Source organism: Cololabis saira, chromosome 8 (genome assembly GCF_033807715.1).
Source record: "Cololabis saira isolate AMF1-May2022 chromosome 8, fColSai1.1, whole genome shotgun sequence".
Classification (NCBI taxonomy): Eukaryota; Metazoa; Chordata; class Actinopteri; order Beloniformes; family Belonidae; genus Cololabis; species Cololabis saira.
In genome coordinates this window covers 43,454,180-43,480,281 of record NC_084594.1, presented here as the reverse complement: position 1 = coordinate 43,480,281, position 26,102 = coordinate 43,454,180, and the positions used below count along the sequence as shown (strand labels likewise).

Genomic DNA, 26,102 nt, shown 5'->3' with positions numbered 1-26,102 from the left:
ATTTCAAACCTTTAGTTATGTGTGAATGCAATCTATTCAATTTTTCAATTCAATTTTATTTGTATAGCATCTAATACACCAAAAGTTGTCTCTAGGCACTTTCCAGAGACCAACATAAACCCCCAAGCAATTATTACATAAACAATGGCAGGTAAAAACTCCCCTAGTGGGAGAAAAACCTTAATCCAAACAGTGGCAAGAAAAACTCCCCTTTAGGAGGAAGAAACCTGGACCAGGACCTGGATCATAAGGGGGTAGAAACCTGGACCAGGACCTGGATCATAAGGGGGTAGAAACCTGGACCAGGACCTGGATCATAAGGGGGGAAGAAACCTGGACCAGGACCTGGATCATAAGGGGGGAAGAAACCTGGACCAGGATCATAAGGGGGTAGAAACCTGGACCAGGACCTGGATCATAAGGGGGTAGAAACCTGGACCAGGACCTGGATCATAAGGGGGTAGAAACCTGGACCAGGACCTGGATCATAAGGGGGGAAGAAACCTGGACCAGGATCATAAGGGGGACCCTCCTGTCTTCGGCAGGACGGTCCCCCCTTATGATCCTCTGCTCGTTTTGAGCAATCTGGTGTCGGGAGGGATCCGTTCCCCCTGTTGTGTCCTGGATGTGAACCAGCAGCGTCACAAACATTCCCGGAGGGGCAGATGGAGCTCCAGCTCTGCTCATTAGGGCGAGGCCGGACCGGTCCGGGCTCATGAACCTCAGAACCATGGGTTCCAGGTGGAGCCGCCCGGCTGCTATAGACTCTCACCGAGAGGGCCAGAGTCACAAGGCTTGACAGTGAAACAGCTCTGAGACGTACGGTCCAGAGGCTGTTGCAGAGGTTATAAACTCAGTTTACAATGTGACTACTTATCACGCATTATCACGCTGGCCTTGGGACTATTACGGTCATCCAAATATTGTTGTAGCTCTGCACTGGGAACGATCTGCTGTGAGGAAATGTGCTGGTAGGATTTTCCCCCCGCAGCCGAGAGCGGAGAGCCGAGCCGGGCTCTCTCTCTTCCTCTGCTAATGAATGCAGAGGTGATCTGTTTGTGTGAGGAGGATGAGAGCAGAGGGGAAGCCTGGTTTCCACTCCGTTTTATCTGCGCCCCGCAGACCCTGCCGGCGAGCCCCCGCGCCTTCACAGGCTGGGGTCCCACAGGAAGCAGCACTCCACCGGGGTCAAAGGTCAGGGAAGGACCCTTCACCACCGAGCTGATACACCGCACTGTGGCTCTTCAAACTGCTGTTTGTTTTTGCTGATTAATGAAATAGTTGGTTTGAGTGAGTTTGGATTTTTTTTTTTAAACTGCCCTCAAGTCGCAACATTATTCTAGAGTAATAAATCTGTCCAGGGTGGAACTAATATGTGTACTTTCATATCTGTGTAACAGAAACTCTCTACACTAACACACTACAGTGGATGTGTAGAAGATGATCTTGGATGTCTTTTCATTTCTTGTTTAAGGCACTTTTATATTGTGCATCTAACCGTAAAACTCGGCAAAGATCTGATGATGAAGCAAACCAGATCCACAAGGTGGAAACAGGGAACCCAACAAACGGCCGTCTGCAGGAACACTTTCACTTGTCAGCAGACGAAACACAAGTTTAAAAAGTCACAGTAGGTTTATTGAATCAAACGTAAATGTAAAAACAGGTGAATTGAAAAATAATAATTGTTTTTGCATAATTCTATTTAAAAAAAAAAAGAAAAACAAATTGAGTATACATCTGTCCAGCAGAATCAGCATCACGGAAATAATAGAAGTGTGATTTTTTGGCATCATTTATTCAACGAGTCTTCTAATTTAAGAAATCATGAGCACAAAATATGATTTGAGCAAAAAAAAAAAGGAAAAATAAAAAAAATAGCAAAATCACTGAAATGAAGGTTGAGCAGTAACTGAAGCAGGATTATATGTTTGTTAATAAAAGCAAATATCCTCTGATTTCAAGTATCTCCTGTCAGACAAACTACAGATAAGCCTGTATAAAATAACACCCCACACATGTCCTGCATGCATGCCTCATTGCAATTATCCAGTAATAACTTGATGCATGTGGTACAATTATTTGATCAAGTCTTTCTGCTCAAGATGGTTTAAAAACTTGTTGAGCTGTCAACAGCACGAATGCCTCCTCATTCTGCAGGTCAGGATGTGGCCCAGCTCACATTAAATACTCGGGCGAGGAAGGGTTGTCACTGGTAGAGCCCGTTTCGTGGTAACAGTTCGCCCCGGACATTTTCTCACATTTAAGTTTGTACGCGTCCCTCTCTCGGATCAGTTTGCCCAGTTCGTGTTTCAGCTGCTCGACCTGTGACACCAGGCTCGTCTTTTCGTGCTCCAAAATGTGTTTCTGCTGCACCCGCTTGTAGCGGCAGGACTGTGCGTAACCTCTGTTTTTCAAGGTCCGGCGCTTCTGCTTCAGACGCATCACCTCGTCCTTGCTGAGGCCCCTGAGCAGGCGGTTGAGCTCCCTGACGGACATGGACACCAGCTGGTCGTCGGAGAAGTGCGCGTCGGCGTTGGAGCGCCTGTCCGGGCGGCCGTGCCCCTGCTGGAGCGGGTGGTGCGCGCCCAGGACGTGCAGGCCGTCCAGGCCGTCCGGGGACTGCGGGGACGCGCTCCCCATCTCGTCTTTCAGATAGGGGTCTTGGCAGGGGATGCCCTGCATGTCGGGGTGACCCGGAAGGCCCGGGTAGGGCTGCACCGGCTCGCTCAGGTGCTGCCCGTACCCGTCGTAGTCAGCAGCCGGGAAAGGTTGCGGGTGGTGGCCGTGGGGCGCAGAGGGGTGGCCCTCCTGCGTCGTGGCACCAATGAGGGCCTCCATGGCGTCCTCGGGGGTCAGGCCGAAAGCTTGGGGGTACATTTGATGGGGGTATCCCCCGTTGTTGGGTATCCAATACTGCTCCCCCCCGGGGTTGTTCCTCTGCTCGTTGCCGTTGAGGTGTGGAGATGAGGGAACGGAGTTGCAAGGTGTCGTGCCCGGGGTGGAGGAGACGGAGTCCGGTCTCTGCCCGAGCTGCTGCCCGCACGGCCCCTGCACGAAGGGCCGCTCCAGCACTTGCATCGCCTCCTTCTTCACGCCGCTGAACTTCATCAAGTCGAAGTCGTTGACGAAATCCATGGGGATTTTTTGCAGCCCCAAATGTGAGTGCGCCTCGGTGCTCATTTACCAGCCCGGTCCACGTCAAAGAGCTCCAAATGTCCACTTATATTTCATACAGTCACGGAAATCGCACCCACTTTGTAAAAAGAAAAAAAAAATAGGTGGGGAAAAAAAAAAGTATCTCCTTACTTTGATTTCAGCTCATCTAGAAAAAAACGGGGGAGAGAAAGAAAGCATTCGCTGAAAAGAGAGCTCCCACCCGCGACTGCACGGTGTTAATTCTTCTTGTTCGGCTTAAGGAGTCACAAAGTGAAAGTCGTAGGTTCCCAAAACACTGGACGCACCTCTGTCGGCTCAGGAGAAGCGCACTTTCTTCATAAAGCTGCAGTGGAATGATGTCACACCTCCCAGACTACACCTCCACACTGCGCTCCAATCAAAACGCGCCGAGGAGAGAGATTTGCATAAAAGCGACTCCGAATCTGTCCCCCATAAGCTGAGTCTTGTTATAAAATCCTATAATACACCAAATTACTAACACGTCTGCGACACAATGTGCTTTTTCTTTACAGACTTGTTCTCTACTTTAAGATACATCTATACCGGAGGCTGCTTGTGTGTGTAGCAGTGTATAGCAGGATTTAGGGGATGTATACTATATTTAAACTATATTTAAAAAGCAACATATTTCATATCCATCTTATTATGCAGAATATTGGTTTGTAATAATTTCTGAATGGTTGATTATTCGTTTATAATAAAAGTCATATTTCACTTCATGAAAACAAAAGGGAAGCGTTTCATTTCAAACTTTGATGCGTTTCTTCGTTGGTGAACACTGCCATCTTGTGGCCGAGAGCGGTAATTACAGGCCCGCCCTTTCCGACCTGCTGTTCTGCTGCTGGAACCAGGTCAGAGCCGCTTCTGCTTCGAACCTTTTAAGAACTGCTTTGCTTTTGCACACACACGCCTCCATCTCCTTGAGTAAACTCTGAATTTCTGCAGGGACCGCTGTTCACACACAGACCCGGTGTGGGGCCCCAGGGGGACCACACTTGAAGTGTCGCCCTCCTCCCACATTTTACAGTAAAGAACAGGTAAATTTACTATGGTTATAAAGACCATAGATTTACATGAACGTATAGCTGAAGTACATGCTCAACACTCATGCTACAAATAAATGTAGGACAAGCAACCAACTAAGAGATAGACGTGAGTCTACAAACGCCATACTACACTGATGCTCCATTCAGAATGCAACTCCCATGCCAATGTAACACCACACGTTAACTATCATCATTTCCATCATATATGGCCTGTCTGAGGACTACATGCAAAACTATTAGTGTTTAGTGTTGTTTAGTTTAGTTTATTTTCGGTCATGACACAAACAAAAAAGAATAAAAATGACAACAAGAAAACGAATACACTGTTCAAAGAAAACATTACAAAAAAGTTTCCAATATACAAATAAACAAATAACATCTAGACCGAAAAAGGTGTAGGCTGAAGCAAAGCTTATTATTTGCCTAGCCTCAAAAAGATTAATTAAATTAATGAAATAAAAGCAAGAAGTAAGAGAAAGACTGCAAGTAAAACAAATTGCCTCCATGGGGATAACAAAAATTCCTCAAGAAATAAAAAAGATTTTTAAAATAAAGGTGCAGTCTACATGTTACATTCATCCTTAAAAAATCAAAGAAAATCACCAATTAAATGAATACCCAAATCAACATAGCAAGCATCACCACTCATTAATTTGATATAGAGAAATCTTCCTTCTTTTCAATGTTTTTTTAAATAAGGTTAAGGTTCTACATAATTTCAAATCCCTATCCAACTTATTCCATACATCCACCGCTGCCGCTGTAGTGCATCTCAGTTTGGTGTTGGTTACTATTACAGCATAAACTACTAACTATTACAGCATAAACAATCAAACAGGCCGACTGAATGAGCTGTTGTTAAGGTTGGGAAAATCACACTCACTCAAACGCAATTCTTTTTATTTTATTATTATTATTTTCATGTATTTTTATTATATCATTGGTTACTGCTGTACCCGTTTGCTCATCTTCCACCAAATACATAGAGAAAATAACAAAATATGACATATATGATCCAGTTAGTCATTTGATTTGGTGCCCTCATTGGCTGGTGCCCTGGGCACTCGCCCGGTTCAGTATATGGATAATCCGGTCTAGTTCACACAGCACACCGGTGTTTTCTGAACAGCTTTATGAGTGCAGCAGGTCTTTATGAAGGTTGTGGTCGGTGTTTGTGAACAACCAGCCTTTCCACATGTTGACTGCATTTATGAACGCGGCTAAAAGCAGGATTTATGTCTGCCGTTTTAGTGGGATCCATAAACACCAGGAGGTGATAGTAAAACGTCAAAAATGTTTAATAATGAAAATGCCAACACTCCTGTTAAATTGAGCTTAAAACATCTATTTGAATGCGACTTTATGTCTCGCCGCAGATAATGTTCATAATCAATGTGCATAGTTTGAACACAGGTAGAAACAGGCTGCGTAGCCACTGTTTCAAAGGGGAGCCATGCAGCAGCCAGTACTGGAACCATGCATTTATTTAAGACAATGCAAACACAGTTTTGAGGCTCAGTTGAAAACTGCTGTTGTGAATCTCGTCTGCAGCACGTTGACAAACACCGACTGCTGATTTCACAGCACTAAAGTTGGTCTGCTGCTGCTTAGGGCTGGGGATCGATTCAAATGTCAAGAATCGATTCGATTCCGATTCTTAAGATTCAGAATCGATTATCAAGATTAGATTCGATCCGATTTGATTCGATTCCGATATTGATTTAGGTTAGTGTTATTAAAACTGTTGTTTGAGCTGTTGCATGAATTATATGACTATAGTTATGAAAAATATTACTACTAGTATTATATTGTGATTCAACAGCAAGTATTGCAGCTAATGATGCTGTAAGGACCAATCAGCTCCCAGAATGCTGATAGAACTGCTTTCAGAAACATCGTGGGGCAGAATAATCAAACAGATCCAGGGCAGCAAACAGACGGATGAAATCGGTTTTAATTTTTCCCACATTCCGTTTTTATTTGTTCCATTTTCGGTCTATTTTGGTTTTTAATTTTTGAGAATTTGGTTTTTAGCATTTTTTTTTGCAAATGTAACCCCAAAACAGTGTATAAAGTAATGAAATATAGACAATTTATGCAATTATAACTTAACACTTTAATGTTTTCACACCTTTAAACATATTTAAAGGCAAAAACATGGCACCAGTTATTCTCGTGTCCAACAAAACATTACTTTTTTGGGGATAAACAAAAAAATAACCAAAAGTTGAAATGTAATGATGAAAAAAATAAATAAATAAATAAATAAATTTAAAAAAAAATCGATCTTAAGACATATGAATCGATTTTTAGGAATTAATATGAGAATCGATTTAGAATTGGAAAATCGATTTTTTCAACACAGGCCTACTGCTGCTGTTTTCACCACGTTCAGGAAGATGGTCTCCCCAGACCACTGATGCTGGTTTGGTGTTCACTTTTTTCTTATGGTCTTACTGCTTTACAACCTCGACACGGATGCAGTTTTGACAGCAGTGGTCAGAGGGCTGTGGTTGGTAATGTGACCCCGTCCCTCCCCCCTGACCTAACTGGTTTTTGCATCTATCCCAGCAAGGGTCCAGTGTGGCACCAGCTTTCCTGGATCTGAACCCGGTCCTTCTTCACGACTGGTGGTCTAAAACATTTCAACCAAGCATCCCACCAGGAATCACAAGGCACCTGGGACGGCGCGCCAACAGCAGCTCCATACTGCATCTGCACAGGATATCAGATGGTTATGCAGTCTGCCCTGAAGTAACCTTCAGTCAACGCTGGCTCCAAGTGAACGCTTTGCTGACAATGAAAATGGTCTAATGCCAAAAATAACAGAAATTGTTTTATGGGAACAGCCAGGAATGATTTCACTCAGATTTATCTTCCCGGGAGAGGAAAGAAAAAAGGAGACAGCGATTGAGGATGGATTTCTCTGGGAGATGGAAAAGGATTTATGCAGCAGGTCAGGGTGACACCATGCAATATAAATTCATCTGAGAGCAGCCTGAGTTCATGACAGCAGGAACGTATCCTGAACAAAAGCTAGATGTACGAGGGGTCGAAGGTACGGCACACGACGCTGAACTTTATCTGCATATGCATGTGTGAATTTAGACTTCCTACACCGATACGCCCCTAATTTAACCTACTAAAGTGTAGCTTTATAGGGGATAGCGGTTAGCGATCAGGTCATTTCTGTGTTTCTGACCAGTCTGTGTCCTCAGCTGCCTCCATGTACCAGGGTCCACCAGCAGGACCGGTGCTGTCATGCACCTCCACACACAGCGGGAGAAAACTGCTGCCACCGGCACGTTTCTCAGGTTTGGTGTTGCCAGGCAACCACACCACAACCTCTGAGACGTGCCCTTATTCAAACACATGCAAGACACGCAGGGGGGAATGCCTTACAGCATGGTTCCTAGTAGGAATGGGCAATATTTTACCGTTCACGATGTACCGTCAAAAAAATTCCCCACGGTAAGAATTTGTCATCTCACGGTAAAAACGATAAATTCCCGTTCATGACGTTTTTGTGTGAAGATGATTTATGGTTCTGTGTTAAATCCACGCACTACGTACAGGAAGGAAGGAAGGAAGGAAGGAAGGAAGGAAGGAAGGAAGGAAGGAAGGAAGGAAGGAAGGAAGGAAGGAAGGAAGGAAGGAAGGAAGGAAGGAAGGAAGAAAGAAATGAGCCAGAAAGAAAGAAAGAAAGAAATGAGCCAGAAAGAAAGAAAGAAAGAAAGAAAGAAAGAAAGAAAGAAAGAAAGAAAGAAAGAAAGAAAGAAAGAAAGAAAGAAAGAAAGAAAGAAAGAAAGAAAGAAAGATAAATTCCCGTTGATGAGGTTTTTGTGTAACAAACATGGCGGAAGGCGGATCTGAGAGCGAGATAGGTTTATAGTTAAAAAGATGGAGTTGAATTGGTATTTTTTTTATCGTTATCGTGATAAATGCCAGGAATTATCGTGATACATTTTTTAGTCCATACCGCCCATCTCTAGTTCCTAGTAAACTCCGGAAACCAGAGAGAAGCCTTTTTATTTGTGCCGTATTCATCATGCAGATATTTTTAAAGTATGTTTTTTGAAAAAGCTTAAAATTTAAATAAAAAAAATAAAAAAAAATCACTGAAAACTCATGCAAGGGACAGAATTAGCATCAAAACAGCCACAAACTTCCTGCAGAAGGCAGATGACTGTCCCCACAGAGGTGGAGGATGTGCTTCATCGCTCCTTTGTCCTTCTGATTGAACGTTAACGACGACACAACCTCAACTCTACCAAATAGAAACAGATGTAAGAAGAGAAGATAAGAAGCAGTTCCAGCTCTTCCATCAGAACCCCCGTTGCTGCCCGGCATCACCCCCACCCTGTTCTTACTGTCCTTCCTAACTGTATACATAACATGTCTCCCTCATGGCAAAGAGCTGGTTGTTTTGTCAGCACAACGCTCCCCGATCGGACCAGAGCTCCGTTCCTACTTTGGTCCAGAGATGACGGGAATGGAGCGGACGAGCAGCACGAGGAGGACGGCCATGGTGCGGCAACACAAGGCTGAGGTCATGATTGCAGGAGAACAACTCAGGTACGAGGATCTGCGTGAGAGTGGGACTGAGGTCATGTTGGAGACGTGTGACTCTTTTCATCCCCCCTCAAGGTTGAGACTTCATGATGGGAAACTGATTAAGGACCGTCGCTACCACTTGAGGACGTATCCCAACTGCTTCGTGTCGCAGGAGCTCATCGACTGGCTCGTCAGCCACAAGGAGGCTTCGGATCGAGCCACGGCCGTCCGTCTGGTGCAGCACCTCATGGACCATGACATCGTTCACCACGGTGAGGAAGAGAGACCTCAACGAGAGGGGCCTGGAGACCTGGGGCCGGATTCACAAAACATTCTTAAGGAAAAAAATCTTCTTAAGTGTCATTTTTTTCTTATATTCAGTCTTAAGAAGAAAAAAGAGTCATATTCTCCAAAAAAGTTCTTAAGTATTTTCTCAACTTTCTTCTTAAGTTTCTTCTTAAGAAAAAACTTAAGAATAAATGGTATTCTTGAAATAAAAGTTCTCAAATTTGTTCTTGACTTTTTTCTTAACTTTAAGACAACCTTGACATGTCTTAAAATGTCTTCTGTGAAAAGGTAATAATAATAATAATAATAATAATAATAATAATAAGCCTCTAATATCACCTTTTTCAACACATTTCAGACAAGTTTAGACTAGTAGGTCATAGTTTGAGGATATACTTTGTAATTATTACACAAAGAGCCTGTTAACTGTTTATTAGCATGTTAGTTAGCGTGGTAGTTAATTATTATTAATTTTCCCCAATAATAATTTTTTTCGCACATTAATCTCATCCACCATAACCTTGAAAAGTTCCTGCTTCTCTTTTTCTCCTTCTCCATGTTTAGTGAGTGACTGACGGTTAAGACCAAACTACCTGTATATAATATATATATATATAGTTTGTTGGCACGTGCAATAAAATGACATATTTTAAGAGGTTCTTGTGGCAGGGTGGAGGAGGTGCAGCCACTCAGGACACAGGTGTGGCTCGTCAGCCTCTCCACCCTGCCAGCCTTATAAGAGGAGAAGCTGCTGCTGAGACTGTTGGTCAGACTGAAGCTGAAGCTGCTGAGTGTAGCACGGCGTGTGCTACGGGGCCCGACCGACAGGATAGAGGACACGGAGTTTTGGGCAGAACCCTTTATTGCCAAACACCCAGGACACACGTGCACAAGCACAGCTTCACTCAGCAGCTTCAGCTTCAGTCCGACCAACAGTCTCAGCAGCAGCTTCTCCTCTTATAAGGCTGGCAGGGTGGAGAGGCTGACGAGCCACACCTGTGTCCCGTCAGCCTGAGTGGCTGCACCTCCTCCACCCTGCCACAGTTCTTAAGTAGGAAAATTAAGAAATTGGTAAGAAATGACAGTTCTTAAGACGGTTCTTAAGAAAATATTGAGGAATTGCACTTAAGAACTTTCTTATGAACTTCTTAATTTTAGACATTTCTTAAGATCGTTCTTAAGAACATATTGGTGAATCTGGCCCCTGGTGTACGGATGAAGGAGGTGTCAGCTTTGGCCGTGTCTGATCAACTGTCTGCTGCCTGTTCCAGTGTGTGATAAGAGACCCGTGATCAAGGATGCCAAGCTGCTGTACCGTTTCCGGAAGGATGACGGGACCTTCCCCTTCAACACGGAGGTGAAGGTCTTCATGCGAGGACAACGGCTGTATGAGCAGTAAGAACTGCAAACCTGTCAGGAAAAGACCAGGCTCCACGTCTGCAACACAAAACTGCACGCACCCACTTTGAACCTCTAATAAATTAATGGCATGCAAAAAGGAACACATCAAGAGTTGAATGTAACATTTTACACGCACGCACGCGCACACGCACACACCCACACACACACACACACACACAGCTCATTTCAAGGCTGACAGGAACATGTAGCTCAATGAAAAAAACTGAAAAAACTTTCCATAATTTAAAAAACTACTGTTGGGTTTTTGTTCTTGAAGGCTCTCTCCCTCTCTCTCTGTGTATATATATATGTATGTATGTATGTGTATATATATATATATATATATGTATATATATATATATATATATATATATATATATATATATATATATATATATATATATATATATATGAATATGTATAATACAAAGACATTAGATCTAAATTCTTTCCTAAAATTAAACAAGTCCAGGATTTTGATTCCCTCTCAGATCAGGACCAAATCCAACATTTAATTGGAGAAAAAAAAGGAAAGTGCTTTAGAAGCAGCTAAATACATCAGCGCATGTCATAGATGGAGAGAAACACAACACAGTCTCCTTATCCTTATACAGTCTCCCTGCCTATTAATGTAAGATAGTTCTGTATATATATATATATATATATATATATTGTATGCATGTGTTAGATATTTGGTGTTGGGTATTTGTTGTAATTGTATTGGTGTTTCGTGTGTTGATTGTGTCGTGATTTATTGTACTTATGTATGCTTTTGGCAACAATGGTTACCATTCATGCCAATAAAGCCAATTTGAATTTGAGAGAGAGCCCTCAAGAACAAGAACCCAACAGTAGTTTGTTTTTTTAAATCATGGAAAACATATCAGTTTTTTTTCATTGAGCTACATGTTCCTGTCAGCCTTGAAACTATCTGCATGTTGTAAGGACTCTGCAGTGTGACTGTTGTCTCTCTTCAGCCTGGTAGCAGATAAACACTCCATCCTGCAGCTGAGGGAGGAGCACGGCCTCTCGTACCCGCGCTCCTTTCCCGGCTACCAGCTGATCGACTGGCTGCTCCAGAACGGAGAGGCGGAGAGCCGGCGCCAGGGCCTGGACTCCTGCCGAGCGCTGGTGGAGCACGGCATCATCCAGCACGGTGAGGGGCACGCATGGGGTTGATCTGCTGGGTCTTTGGTGATCAGATACAAGCGACCTAGGGCTGGGCGATATGGACCAAAAGTCATATCTCGATATTTTCTAGCTGAATGGCGATACTCGATATATATCGATATTTTTTCTGTGCCATAATTGGGGTTTCCCCCAAAGCATTATAGCATAGCATCTCTGTTAGCTTCATTTTTTTCTGAGGCAAACCCTTAAAAAAACAGTCAGTTTTAATACAAAGCCTTGTGCCAAATGTCACACAGATACCTTTATTAACAGAGGTCTGCACAATATCAAAATGTATAAAACAAATGAAATAAAAATAAACTGCCTGCATATATAGAATAAAATAAAACAAATATCCCTTTCCTGCATAACAATTACATTAAAATACACTGTGCAATTAATACAAAGTAGACAGTAACAGGCAGACTTTTCCACTGAGGTTGACAGTTGTGCAAATAAAACATTTGTGCAAATCTCAAAACATTCAAGTCAATTTGTCATAAAATAAGCTATATCAAAATCATAAAAAAAAAAAAAAATGTTTTTTTTTCTCGATATAAACGATATTGTCTCGTACCATATCAGGTTTGAAAATATATCGATATGTATTAAAATCTTGATACATCGCCCAGCCCTAAAGCGACCCTGTTCATGCCTCGGCCCTTCTCTGTTTCCCCCCACCAGTGGAAAAGAAGCACGACTTCTTCGACAGTGGACTGCTTTACCACTTCTGCATCAACTTCCGGCGCCGGCGGCGCCTATCCGAACTGTTAAATGAGAGCAGGCAAGACGGCGAGGACGGCGGGCCCCCGCCCCCCCACGTGGACCACAGCCCCGACAGTCCCTTCGTCCTACGCAGAAGCTCAGTCCTGGAGCACAGCCGAGCCTTCCAGCCCGGTAAAACACAAGGATCTAAAGCAGCTTTGAAGTGAACCCTGACCTTTGTGTAACCTGCCCCTGACTACCCTGCAGTGGGCTCCAGTAAGGACCTGGAACCGGGGGCCAGCGTTCGTCGGGGAAGTCTGAACTCTATTCAGCTTCACTCTTCAGCACTCCCACCTCACGTTCAACTCCCTTCAAGCTCCATAGCGAGGTGCAATCCTACATCAGGCAAGTCTCATCGCTATCATGTTCAAAAAGGTTTTACCGTATTTTCCGCACTATAAGGCGCACCTAAAAGCCTTTAATTTTCTAAAAAAAACGGCAGTGCGCCTTATATATGATCATTACGGTAATTTCTGTTACTGTAGTCAGGGGGATTGTGGGTAATGTAGTTGGTGTTGCCGAAGTAATGGCGCTAAAAACGTCAGGAATCGTGACAGACGTTCAAGACAACAGCAGCGACGCTGACTCGCATAATGGAGACTTTGACGAGACGGAGCAAAGCTGGTTTTTATTTTGTTAATAAAGTTTGACGTACAGTACTTTTCTTCTTGTTTTTTTTTTTTTTTGCATTTGCTGTAGGATTTTGTAGCATTTCCTGTAGCACAGCTCCATCAGGTAGATACGTAACTCAACCCCAGCCACTATAGTACGGTATTTTACCAGATATTTAGTGCGCCTTATAATGTGGTGCGCCTTATATATGGAAAAAGTTTTAAAATTCGTCATTCATTGAAGGTGCGCCTTATAGTGCGGAAAATGCGGTAGTATTTACCATCCGGTGCATTGTGTTTGGAAGCTTAGAAACATCTCTCTGGTCTTACAGTCCTCAAAAGACCCGTGACGTGTGAGCAGTTGTTGTCACCTGGTGCGCCTTTCATCAAGAAAGTGTTAACGGTGAGTTATTACACGAGACTCTGTTAGCTTACAGCTTTGGCTCAATATCGATATATAAGAAAAGCCAGCAGCGCCTTTTTTGTCTTCGAAAACTCTCTAAATTCCAGGTGGATTCTTCCCTGATGACTATGTTTTATCGTTCTTTTATTGAATCTGTTATCACTTTTTCTTTTATTTGTTGATTTAAATCTTTGAAAGTCAAACACAGAAACTTGCTGAATAAAGTTGTCAGTCTAAGCAGTAAAATCATTGGGTCGGCTCTACAAACTTTACAAGAACTTTTTAACAAACATCTGATCAAGAACTCCATGTTGTCTAATTGCTCACATCCCTTACACAAACAGTTTCAGTTTCTACCATCAGTTACTGCTTACACTCCCTTTTGCAAAGACTAACAGATACAAACACTCCTTTGTTCCTCCGCTATTGTTCTCTTAAATGCCGGAAGGAAAAGGTAGTGGGTGAAAAAGCCTTCCCTCTTAACTATAGCTTAGGTCTGTACTATGATGTGTAACTTATTGTAATTTATAGGGCTTCGATTCCGATTCTTAAGATTCAGAATCGATTATCAAGATTTGATTCGATCCGATTTTATTTGTTCCATTTTCGGTCTATTTTGGTTTTTAATTTTTGAGCATTTGGTTTTTAGCATTTTTAGTAAATGTAACCCCCAGACAGTATATAAAGTAATGAAATATAGACAATTTATGCAATTATAACCTAACACTTTAATGTTTTCATACCTTTAAACATATTTAAAGGCAAAAACATGGCACCAGTTATTCTCGTGTCCAACAAAACATTCCTTTTTTGGGGATAAACAAAAAAATAACCAAAAGTTGTAATGTAATGATGAAAAAAAAAATACATAAATAAATAAAAGAAACCACCCCCCCCCCCAAAAAAAAACAAAAAAAAAAACCCAAAAAAAAAAAAAAAAAAAAAAAAATCGATCTTTAGACATATGAGTCGATTTTTAGGAATTAATATGAGAATCGATTTAGAATTGGGAAATCTATCTTTTCAACACAGGCCTAGTAATTTACTATGTATATTTTATGTATATTTACCATTGTGTCCTTCTCCTGTCGTGAAACTAATCGCCCCCTTAACAAATAAAGTAATTGATTGATTAAAAATATAACCTGGAAACTGGCTCCCTGAAGTTTACACACACAGGACGTAGCCTTCTACGTTTGTGGAGAGACTCATTTCAGCTTATCTGTGTGACCCCAGTTCACAAGAAAGGTCATCTCTTCACAGAGAATGTAAACAAGTTCAGTGCACTCCAATTAAATATAATACAATTTAGTCCAATTACAATCTAATTATGTTCCAGTTACACCTGTTTACCCAGAATTGTCCTGTCTCCATCTCATCACACCCCAGGTGATAGGTGATGTTCTGGGCTGGGGCATCGTGGTCAGAGGCGTGGCCCCCTGTTACGTACAGGCCGTGGACCCTGGAAGCCCTGCAGCAGCCGCTGGAGTCAGGGTGAAATACGCTGGATCAAAATCACACTATCCTCTTTTCAGTTTACAAAGTGCACACACTGATTGTGAGCGGACATGTTTTTCCTCAGGTGAGGCAGTTTGTGTGCCAGGTGAACGGACAGTGTGTCCTCCACCTGGATTACAGGACAGTCACCCGACTGGTGATGACGGGGCCCCGCGTCGTCGTTCTGGAAGTTATGGAATCGCTGGACTGAAAGCAACCACTTGAATAAAGTCTGTTTGGTGTTTCAATGTCTATTTTCTGCAACGTAAATTACAATACACTTCCCTGACTATGAGATCTGATGCATTTACTGGATGTTGGAAACTATTCATTAGACTTGTAAAGCTGTTAACGGCAAGAAAAGCTGACTGCAAAAGGTTTCCATCAGTGCGTTTTCGTGCAACTGAATTTGAGAAAACTTTAACTTGAATAAAAGAAAACGTTTGTGGTCCCACCTCTGTTCGGCTTTTCTCGTCTTTTCTTGGCTCTGCTCGTCTTTCCTCGGCTTTTCTCGGCTCTGCTTGTCTTTCCTCGTCTTTTTTGGCTATGTCCGGCTCTCCTTAGTCCATGTTCCAGACCAGAGATCAGCACCACTCAAGGTGACCAAACTTGCTTATCATTTTTGAAAATATCTATGTCTGTAGATGATATTTTGGTATGATAACCTTCCTGAATGGCAGCTGGATCATAGTTATCAGCTCATGAAGTTACCAGCCCCTTCAGAAAATTACATTTTAGATGCTGCTGCATATCCTGGTTTAGACTCATGTACAGGAAATCTGTCAATGTTTCACTATATTGTCTTTTAAGCATTCATTCAAGCTAAGATGTGAATCTTTCTGACCAACATAGAGGTCAATGCGGCTCTTTAAACTATAAACAACACACAATTTTCACCTAAATGATATAGTATTTTTTATCCCTGTGTCATCTAGGAACAACAGAGACACAAAATACAAAAACTGGAATACTCACAGGACCATAAGGATTCAGGAAATGTATCACATCTTAGCTTGAATGAATGCTTTAAAGGTCCCCTTTAAAATGATACCAAAGACAATATTGTGAAACATTGACAGATTTCCTGTACATGAGTCTAAACCAGGATATGCAGCAGAATCTAAAATGTAATTTTCTGAAGGGGGTGGGTAACTTCATGAGCTGATAACTATGATCCAGCTGCCACTCAGAAAGGTTATCATACCAAAATATCATCTACAGACATAGATATTTTCAAAAATCATAAGTAAGTTTGGTCACCTTGAGTGGTACTGATAAGTGAATATTTGGGCTCTGGCCCATGGACTACCTCGCCTTCTCTCGGCTTTTCTCGGCTCTGTTCGGCTTTTCTCGGCTTCTCTCGGTTTCTCTCGGCTCTGTTCGGCTTTTCTCGGCTCTTCTCGGCTTTTTTTGGCTCAGTTCGGCTCCTCTCGGCTATGTTCGGCTCTCCTCGGTTCCTCTCGGCTTTTCTCGGTGCAGTTCGGCTCTCCTCGGCTCCTCTCGGCTTTACTCGGCTCAGTTCGGCTTTTCTCGGCTCTGCTCGGTTGTTCTCGGTTTTTCTCGGCTTCCCGCGGCTGCTTCCGGCGTGGGTCGACATCTTGTTGCGTGTTGATGCCGGACTAGCTGGCCCGGCGCTGCGGGCGGTTCTGAGCCCCATCCCAGAGGGTCGTAGGTGATCGCGACCATCCAGATTGATGCGCGTTCAGACGAGCGCCCTGATCTCCCGCACGCCCCGCCCACGTGGCCCCGCACGAGCAGCCGCGCAGCCGCAGCCCGGTTAGCCTAGCCGGCTAGCAGCTCCACACCCGCCTCATCCCGCCTGGTCCCGCGTCGTCCCGCCATCCCGGGGTCCCGGTACAAAGAGCTGCGGTTCCCCCGCGTCCACAGGTGAGTGTAGCGGGACTAAAATGTCCTAAAGAGGCTCGTCCCCCCGACACCAGCCGACTGATGCTAAACGAGGCTAGCGCGGCTACAGCATGGAAAAGTAACACAGTGTTCCCTGGTTACGTTTATTTATGTGACTTTTGTTGCTGTTCGAGCCGCAGAACCGCTCAGAGTCTCGCTGGGTTGGTGAAAGGAAGACTTTAGTGACGACGACACTTTAGGTGTCGGTATTGTGACCAGTGTTCAGTGTTGACACTCGCGCGGGAGTTGGAGGAGCGACATCTGGCGAGCGGTCTGAGCAGGAACTCAGCAGAGCTGGGGGAGAGACGAGTCTAACACCAACCTCTAGAAACCTACAGTTCTGCTGGAGAGACGACTCTAGAAACCAGCAGAGCTGGGGGAAACGACTCAAACACTAGCAGGTCTGGTGCAGAGACGACTCTAACACCAGCCTCTGTCTCTGTCTGTGTCTCGTCCCAGGAGCCATGTACCAGCTCCCTGTCAACAACCTGGGGAGGATCAGGAAAGCCAGGAAACGGGTGAAGAAAACCCTGGAAGACATCGGACTGGACTTCTGCAAAGAGGCGGCAGAGGTGAGAGACCGCCACCTGTACACACCTGTGTCCCCCTGTACACACCTGTACTCACATGTGTCCCCCTGTACGCATCTATTAGATTAGATTAGAATACTTTAGAATACTTTATTGTCAATGTACCTGGGTACAGTGAGATTGAAAGCAGCATCACCTCTCAGGGGGAAAGACAAATAAGAAACAATAGTGCAAACAATAAGAAATATAAGTATATAAGAAATATAAATAATATAAAAAAGGTTAAGGTGCATTTGAATAGTGAAGACCCGAGATTCTATTTACAGATGATAGTATATAGTTACACATGTAGTGGAATATTGCACAGATAGTCCGGGAGAAGTATTGCACGGTAAAAAACAGTAACGAAGACATTCACGTTTTATTCAGGGTGATTATGGCTTTGGGGAAAAAGCTGTTTTTAAGTCTGTTAGTTTTTGACCTGATGACTCTGTAGCGTCTTCCTGAAGGCAGCAGGTCAAACAGGTCAGAGCCGGAGTGGGAGCTGTCTTTTATGATTTTTGTGGCTGTACTCACTTACCTGCAGAGGTGGATAATCCAGGTGTATAATCCAGGTGCCATAAAGTAAAAATCCAGTCCAGCAGTTGTTCCAACCAATCACTAAACCAGCTCCTCTGCAGGTAGATGACAGGTTGTTGGTGAAAACACCTGTTTTAAATGTACTGGCAGATCCTCAGGGATATGTTTTAATGAGCAAATATCAGCTCAATGTAAAGAACATTATTTGACTAATGGTGCTTTGAGACGGACCCCATTTCAAAATTGGTCTTAATTTAAAATTGATTCAAAACTATTTTTGATTTTGTAAAAAAACAAAACATTAAAGCACATTCAAGATGCCAGGTGCCATAAAGTAAAAATGCTGCCATGTTTCTGGATCAGCCTGTACATTTAGAACAGGTGTTTTCACTAACAACCTGCCATCTACCTGCAGAGGAGCTGGTTTAGTGACCAGTTGGAACAACTGCTGGACTGGATTTTTACTTTATGGCACCTGGATTATACACCTGGATTAAACACCTGTCGGGGAGGAAGTCCCTCACCCTGCATTGACACTACCTGGCTCATATGACCGATTATCCATTTATAGTGATAGTTTTCTTTTTTCCCAGGACTGTTTGGGAGTCAAACTTGACAATTTTAGTTTAGAATAAACTACTGAAATAAAAACAAACAAAGCCAAAACCCACAATGGGCTCAGAAATAATCTGAAAGTGGTGTAAGTAGTAATAAAAAAAGTTTACTCAAATATGTTCTTCAAGCAGAATCATAAAGAAAAACAACTAATGAAACTGGTCTGAGCAAATGAGTTGGTATTCCCAGAAAAGATGATAAAATAGTGTAACCATAGTGACGTGATAAACTAAAGCATGTCCTGTAATTAACATCACAGGTATCTTTAATCTTCATTTAAAGCAGGACCGGGCCAGCAGCGACTGAAGTGATTGAGTCGAAAGATTGTGAAACTAAATATATGTTTTCTTTTTTTACTGATTCTGTTGAGCCACATTTCAAAAGCAAGCTCTGAATTTCATCAGTCCTTGTTGAGCCAATCCGTATTTATTACTTTTGGCAGTTTTTAGGCATTTCAGTGACCATTATGTTTTTTTCTTTCTCTTAACGGAAGGGTACTAACACATTTGTGTGTACACACACACACACACACACACACACACACACACACATAGACAAATGTATATATTAATCGCACTATGTGGAGTGCAACCTCAGTGATGTCACACATCTCAGTGTGAATGCTCTTCTTGCCTATAAACATACGTGGAGGGTTGTGCATGTGACAATGCAGTGGTCTGTTAGTAAAATGAACAGAACAAAACGTGTTGACTTCCAAATAAGCTTGACTTGGTTGTGTTTATATGTCCAAGTATACATATGGGTATGTGTATATGTCTATTTGTGGATGTTTATGTGTAGATGGGTGGGTGTGTGTATGTATATCATGTTTATGTGTGTATAGATGTGTGTATGTTTGTGTATGGATGGATGTTTATGTGAGGGTTGGTGGGGAACTGGACTTGTATGGTTGTGTGTGTGTATAAATGTGTATCTACAGGACTGTCTCAGAAAATTAGAATATTGTGATAAAGTTCTTTATTTTCTGTAATGCAATTTAAAAAAAAAAAAAAAAAAAAAAAGTCATACATTCTGGATTCATTACAAATCAACTGAAATATTGCAAACCTTTTACTATTTTAATATTGCTGATTATGGCTTACAGTTTAAGATTCCCAGAAACAAGTACATATGTATATGTATGCTTTAATATGTGTAGAAATATCTCTGAGTAGGAATGTTTGTAATGAATTAGATTGTACACGGGTGAATATAAATACATATTCGTAAATAATATCTGCTTAAAGTATGGATGAATACCGGGACTCAGGTAAATAACTCAGGTGATTAATACTCGGGTATACCATAATTTATATTTATAAAATTCTTACTATAAATTTGTGCAACCCTTAACTATTGTCAGGTTTTTTCTTTTCCTTCATATTTAATAACGAGGGTCCAACTGAAAAAAATTAGTCTTGAGATCATACGTTTTTTACTTCTTCCTACTCCTTTTTCGAGCAGAACACATTTGATATTATATTTATAAATTTTCGTCTACTTTGTTTTTACATTTATTATTGAGTGATTATTGTTTTTTTTATTTTATTGGTTTATTGTTCTGCTGTTTTATAAAAAAAAAATGTTTGCGCTTATATTTGAAATAAACAATATCAATAAATCAATCACACAGAAGTATAAATCAGGCTTAAAAGGAGAATTTAGTTTTCTAATCCCAAATGTCAGCAGCAGTTTGAGTTTGCTGCCTCAGCAAAACTAATAATCAACATTTTTCTACTAAATACAGTCATTTATGGACAATCTGCCGTGTGGTTTGACCTTTTCAATTCATTCCACAGGCGTTCAAAGAGTTTTGTCCAGATGAAGAATTTGTAAAAGATACTCTGGACTATGATATCTGCACTTGGGATCCATCGCACTCTAAAACACAGGTAAATGAAAACGTATTTCATGTCCCAGTTTTCATTGAATGTTTGACAAACTTTCTAAAAGCAACTGATCTTTCCTTGGTGTCTTTTAGGAATACAGATCAAAGCCATTTTGCTGCACAGAGTGCCCGTTTTCTTCCAAGTACTACTCAGGCTATAAAAATCACTTCCGCAATGTACACAGGAAACTCTTGGATGGTAAAATCCTGCTCAACTGTCCACACTGCACATTCACCGCAAGCAGGCGAACCTTGGAGGTTCATGTCAAAATATTCCACGTGCCCAATTTAGGACAGCAGTGTAACAGCAGAGCTTTACCGGCAAAGAAGGCGCTGCCCGACAGCATCAGGCAGGGCCCCGGAGCGGAAAGGGCCTTGTACTTCTGTAAAAAGTGTTCGTTCCGGGACACGCTCTACAATGTGGTTAGGAGACACATCTATAGGTACCATTTCCAGCACATCGTCTCGCCATATCTTGGTGTGATTTCTGAATCGCACGTTAAAAACGGTGCTAGCTCTGTTAACGGCAACATCTTCTGCAAACAATGTCGGTATTCCACTCGCAGCTACGAATCCATGGTGCAGCATGTCGTCGAGTACCACGAGCGCATTGGTTCGCAGGTAACAACCATGATTGGACATGCTAATGTTCTTGGGAAGCCTCAGCTCCCACAAAACATGATTCAGAAAGGTCCTCTGATCCTCACCACTAGCACCATCAGGGGCGAGGCTCAGTCCGCAGCCCCCCCTCAGCTGCGGGTCGTGATTCCCAGCAACAGCACTGGTGTTGACAACTCCGGCGCCGGCGTCAACACAGCCCAAACCCAGAAGTGGAAGATATGTACCGTTTGCAATGAGCTTTTCCCTGAAAACCTGTACAGTGCTCATTTTGAGAGCGCACACAAGGCCAGGAAAGTGTGGGCGCTGGCCAAGTACATCATGAAAATCCACAACTTCACCAGTAAGTGCTTGCTTTGCAACCGCTATCTCCCCAGTGACACACTACTCAACCACATGCTGATTCATGGCCTGACCTGTCCCCAGTGCCACTCGGCTTTCCACAGTGTCGAGAAAATCATGGAGCATGTATCTGCAGAGCACCCTAATGGATTTGCCGGGCCCCCCGGTGCGTCCCCTTTAACTTTTGATCTAACGGTTAAACAGGGGAAGTCCAGTAACGTCCAGCTTGCTGTCCTCACCTTTAACATGAAAGAAACTCCCAACGGTCAAGATCAGTCTGCACCTGGACAGAAACATTTTTCCGGCCCAGGCAAACTACCGAGTGCTAAGATGATTGACAAGCGTAGTGAACCGAGAGGTTTTACCTCGGTAGTTCAGAACACATCAGTTGGGAAGACTGTATGTCCGCTGTGTTTCACCATCCTGAAAGGCACCATCTCCGATGCCCTGGCCTTGCATCTGAGGGAGCGACATCAGGTTCTTCAAACGATGCATCCCGTTGAAAGAAAGATGACGTACAAGTGCATTCATTGCCTGGGTGTGTACACTAGTAATATGGTCGCATCCACAATCACACTGCATCTTGTGCAGTGCAGAGCCGTTGGTAGGAACCAGGCAAGCTTTAAGTCTGGACTGACTCTAAACTCCTCTGGCGCTGGCATCCTCAAGAGGCAGCTGCCAGCACACATTATGTCCAATGCTAAGAAGATGAAGCTTGGCAAAGACCAAAAAATATCAGCCGGCACCATTGGACGCAAGAACGAATTTGATGACCTTGCTCTGGATCCGAGAAGCTTTGAGCACAAGACGTACGAAGCCAGGAAAGATTTCCTGACTGCTTACTTCAACCAGCGTCCGTACTTGTCTCGCAAGGAAGAGGACACGCTGTCTGCAAGTCTGTGGCTGTGGAAGTCTGACATTTCTACCCACTTTGCAACGAAGAGAAGGGTTTGCCTGCGAAACTGTGAGACCAAAAAGCTTTCGGTGCTGCTCGGCTTCAACATGCTCGCTCTACAGAAAGTTGAGCATAACCTGCTTATTGAGGAGAGTCTTGTAGGCGCCCCAACGGGGAGGTCTGTCGGCATTAAGTCCAGCAATCCTAACACGGAGCAGAACGATCGATGCAAGACGCCACACCCCGCGTCACAACTCACTGGGTGCACAGAAACCATTTCCATTGACTCGGATAGTGAACCAGAGGTGAAGGAAACGACTCCTTCAACTCCTTCACCAGAAGAGAATGAAACGACTCCTTCACCAGAAGTGAAGGAAACTTCTCCTTCACCAGAAGTGAAGGAAACTTCTCCTTCACCAGAAGTGAAGGAAATTTCTCCTTCACCAGAAGTGAAGGAAATTTCTCCTTCACCAGAAGTGAAGGAAATTCCTCCTTCACCAGAAGTGATGGAAACTTCTCCTTCACCAGAAGTGATGGAAACTTCTCCTTCACCAGAAGTGAAGGAAGCAAGTCCTTCAACTCCTTCACCAGAAGTGAAGGAAACGACTCCTTCAACTCCTTCATCAGAGGTGAAGGAAACGTGTCCTGAGAGTGAAAAGGTTGAAGCGCACCAAGATGGGGAAGCATTGGTAGAGGACTTGCTGAGCCTGACAGAGGAGACGGGCCACAGATAATCCATCAGGGGAGTTGCAGTATACTCTAATTAGGCAATGTTTAAGTTTTAAAGACTGATATTAAGACAAAAAGAAAAAGAAACCAAGCACTAGTCCAGTTCTAACTCCAGTATTCGGTCAAGCAGCACAGGACGCTAAAAATCCTCCCCTCCCAATGCTGCCCTCCCTCCCGGGCTTGGATAGCAGAACCAATAGTTACATTAATAGTTCATTTTAAACCGCATATATCAGTGACTGTATATATTTAGGCCATTATTCTTGATTAGTTTCTCCTTCAAGTTTGTATTCAATTGTTTCAGCGTAAGAAATGGTTATTCCTGGTTATTTACTTCCACTGTTTTCTGAGCTGTGACAGAATTTTTTTCATGTTATCACATTTAGATAGTGTAAAATGTTACAAGCTTATGTACATGTTTTAATAAAAGCCCGACTGAAATGGTTTCCGTTGACACTCATTCTGTCTCATTCTGGTAAGAAAAGGCCACTTTTAGGAAGTTCTGTGCAGGATGCGGCAGGACTTTTGAGAGTTTGGTGTTCAGGGTGCCGATGAAAAGGGTTTTGTGGTCTCTGCTCGATCGCATCTGGAAGATCATGTATTATAAAGTCCAGCTTAACTTTGTAGTTGGTTTTACAAAAACCTAAATTCAGTAGATTACACGCCAATTTAGAAAAGGTCTGGGGTCCGTTTCACAAAGCAGGTTCAACAAACTCTGAGTCTAATCCTGAACTCTTAGTTGATCTACTCTGAGATCGGAAACTGAGTTTTTGGTTCCAGAACAGCGGATTTGAGTTAATTTACTCAACTCGTTTCACCTGGAGTTACAACTATCAACTATCAAAAGCCAGCATTAATGGAGCCCTGATACGATTCACCATGGCAACCGGCGACAACAAAAGATCCACATACTTTTTTTTTTTAAACTTTATTTAACATTTCAATTTACAAAATCCCTTTGAGGAAACATTGCATCTGAAGATCCACATACTTCACGCCGTGTCCTTTTTCACCCAAATGGAAATTAGAGATTTTAAATGCGCGCATACAGCAAATTTGAACATGTTTTCGAAAAAAGACTAACATCGCAGCACAGAATAATATAAAATTAATTTAACAGATCTCTACATCATTCACCTGCAATCCTGTGGAACTCCTTGATGGCTTGGACAGGTTTATGTAGGCTTGCCACCCGTCCCTTGAAATACGGAATTGTTCCGTAATTGGGAATTAAAAGTTGCGTTCCGTATTGAACCAATACAGACACATATTATGCTCTTACTTATTTATTTATTTATGTAATGATATACAGGTGGAGGTCGGAAAATTTGAATGTATTGCGAAACTTCATTCGTAGTAAATTCAACTTAAGGTGAAACAAATATTATTTCCCACTACATGCAAAGTGAGATATTTCAAGCCTTTATTTGTTATAATTTTGATGATTAGCCTATGGCTAACAGTTTATGAAAACCCCAGATAAAAAATCTCAAAAAATTTGAATATATTATGAAATCATTAAACAATTCAATCATCAAAATTATAAAGGATTAACATATATTGCTTTGCCTGTAATGAGACTATGTAATATACATGTATTACGCGGTCTGATAACCATCTCCCGACGAATATTTAATTCTCTGCGCATTAATGCTGCACCTTCTCATCAACTCTGTTTTTAATGACAGACGGCAGAACTTCACCAAAACTCGCCTGCTGACTGAATGAATGAGGAAATCAAATGTGCGTGCGGCTCTGAAAGAGGCGGAGACGCAGAGAAACTCCAGGTTCATTGAGATGAACCTGGTCCCGACCAGGTTAGGTTCAGAGAGTCTGTTACTACGGTAACTGACCAGGTTAGGTTCAGAGAGTCTGTTACTACGGTAACTGACCAGGTTAGATTCAGAGAGTCTGTTACTACGGTAACTGACCAGGTTAGATTCAGAGCGTCTGTTACTACGGTAACTGACCAGGTTAGATTCAGAGAGTCTGTTACTACGGTAACTGACCGAGAGCTTAAGTACCTCTCTTTGTGAAACAGGTTAGAGTTACCTCTCTTTCTCTGGTTTGAGTTACCTCCCTTTGTGAAACGGAAACTCAGAGTTTCCCTCATTTCAGGGTTAACAGACTCTGAGTTTTCACTAAACCTGTTTTGTGAAACGGACCCCTGAGGGGTATTCCAGGAAGCAGGTTCAACAAATTCCGAGTTTAAACCTGAACTCTGAGTTGACTTAACCCTGAGATAGGAAAGTCGGCGTTTTCGGTTCCAGAACAGCGGATATGAGTTAGTTCAATCAACTCTGAGTTTGTTAAGCTCGAGTTAAAAAGCCATCATCAGTAGAGCCCTGAAACAAGGATTCACCATGGCAACCGGCGACAACAAAAGAGCAACATACTTTTTCTTTTTTCTTTTTAAACTTTATTAACATTTCAATTTACAAAATCCCTTTGAGGAAACATTAGTTTTGCATCTGAAGATCCACATACTTCACGCCACTGGAGTTAGAAGTGTTAATACGTGCGTATGCGAGTATGAGAGCATATTTCGGAAAAAAAAGAACAGCTGCAGCAGCAAAGGAGAGAATTGGCGTGGGGAAAGTTGCTGCAGTCAATGTGTAAGTTTGAATGCAGTATTCATTTAACATTTAAGCCAGGGGTCTCCAACTCCCGTCCTCGAGAGACCTATCCAGCATGTTTTAGGTGTCTCCCTGCATGAACACACCTGATTCTAATCAATGGTCGTCATTAACTTGTCATCAAGGTCCGGACAGTTCTGTTGCGGACACAGCTCCTTGTATCATGGTGCTGAAGCAGGAAAGATCTAAAACATGCTGGATAGGTGCTCTCAGGACCAGGTTGGAGACCCCTGATTTAAGCACACTGTCTTATAATATTACAGATGAAAACAGTGGTGGAACGGTATTGAATGAAATGTTATTGTCATTTAGATCAGGGGCAGCCGCCACACCTCCGGCTTCAGGGGAAAATGTAAATGTTTTTTTTATTTTTTTATACATTTATGGAATTACTCTGTGTCTATTTGTATTGAATTTATTCTATTACTTAATACATATAAAATAACTACA

At 42.6% G+C, this 26,102-nt stretch overlaps 3 protein-coding genes across 3 annotated transcripts; 2 read left to right on the top strand and 1 right to left on the bottom strand.

Annotated features, from left to right (window-relative positions):
* Nucleotides 1-1,616: 1,616 nt before the first annotated feature.
* mafbb (v-maf avian musculoaponeurotic fibrosarcoma oncogene homolog Bb) lies at nucleotides 1,617-3,478 on the bottom strand. The gene has a single exon (XM_061728755.1). It carries the CDS (start codon nucleotides 3,181-3,183, stop codon nucleotides 2,179-2,181), a length of 1,005 nt encoding a protein of 334 aa, XP_061584739.1. The 5' UTR covers nucleotides 3,184-3,478; the 3' UTR covers nucleotides 1,617-2,178.
* A 5,202-nt stretch (nucleotides 3,479-8,680) lies between these two features.
* si:dkeyp-97e7.9 (DEP domain-containing mTOR-interacting protein) lies at nucleotides 8,681-15,362 on the top strand. Its single transcript, XM_061728754.1, has 9 exons — nucleotides 8,681-8,801; nucleotides 8,874-9,052; nucleotides 10,340-10,463; nucleotides 11,447-11,625; nucleotides 12,324-12,536; nucleotides 12,612-12,749; nucleotides 13,348-13,418; nucleotides 14,808-14,912; nucleotides 15,001-15,362. Exons 1-9 carry the CDS (start codon nucleotides 8,710-8,712, stop codon nucleotides 15,124-15,126), a joined length of 1,227 nt encoding a protein of 408 aa, XP_061584738.1. The 5' UTR covers nucleotides 8,681-8,709; the 3' UTR covers nucleotides 15,127-15,362.
* A 1,134-nt stretch (nucleotides 15,363-16,496) lies between these two features.
* adnpa (activity-dependent neuroprotector homeobox a) lies at nucleotides 16,497-23,462 on the top strand. Its single transcript, XM_061728042.1, has 4 exons — nucleotides 16,497-16,802; nucleotides 17,280-17,392; nucleotides 20,344-20,436; nucleotides 20,526-23,462. The coding sequence occupies exons 2-4, from the start codon at nucleotides 17,285-17,287 to the stop codon at nucleotides 23,019-23,021; spliced, it is 2,697 nt and encodes an 898-aa protein (XP_061584026.1). The 5' UTR covers nucleotides 16,497-16,802; nucleotides 17,280-17,284; the 3' UTR covers nucleotides 23,022-23,462.
* The last annotated feature ends 2,640 nt before the right edge of the window (nucleotides 23,463-26,102 follow it).

Coding starts and splice junctions, on each gene's coding strand:
- mafbb (XM_061728755.1), bottom strand. CDS start 3,183: ATGAGCACCGAGGCGCACTCACATTTGGGGCTGCAAAAAATCCCCATG.
- si:dkeyp-97e7.9 (XM_061728754.1), top strand. CDS start 8,710: ATGACGGGAATGGAGCGGACGAGCAGCACGAGGAGGACGGCCATGGTG. Junction 11,626..12,323: donor GCACGGCATCATCCAGCACG/GTGAGGGGCACG, acceptor TCCCCCCACCAG/TGGAAAAGAAGCACGACTTC. Junction 14,913..15,000: donor CAGCAGCCGCTGGAGTCAGG/GTGAAATACGCT, acceptor GTTTTTCCTCAG/GTGAGGCAGTTTGTGTGCCA.
- adnpa (XM_061728042.1), top strand. CDS start 17,285: ATGTACCAGCTCCCTGTCAACAACCTGGGGAGGATCAGGAAAGCCAGG. Junction 17,393..20,343: donor TCTGCAAAGAGGCGGCAGAG/GTGAGAGACCGC, acceptor TTCATTCCACAG/GCGTTCAAAGAGTTTTGTCC. Junction 20,437..20,525: donor CATCGCACTCTAAAACACAG/GTAAATGAAAAC, acceptor GGTGTCTTTTAG/GAATACAGATCAAAGCCATT.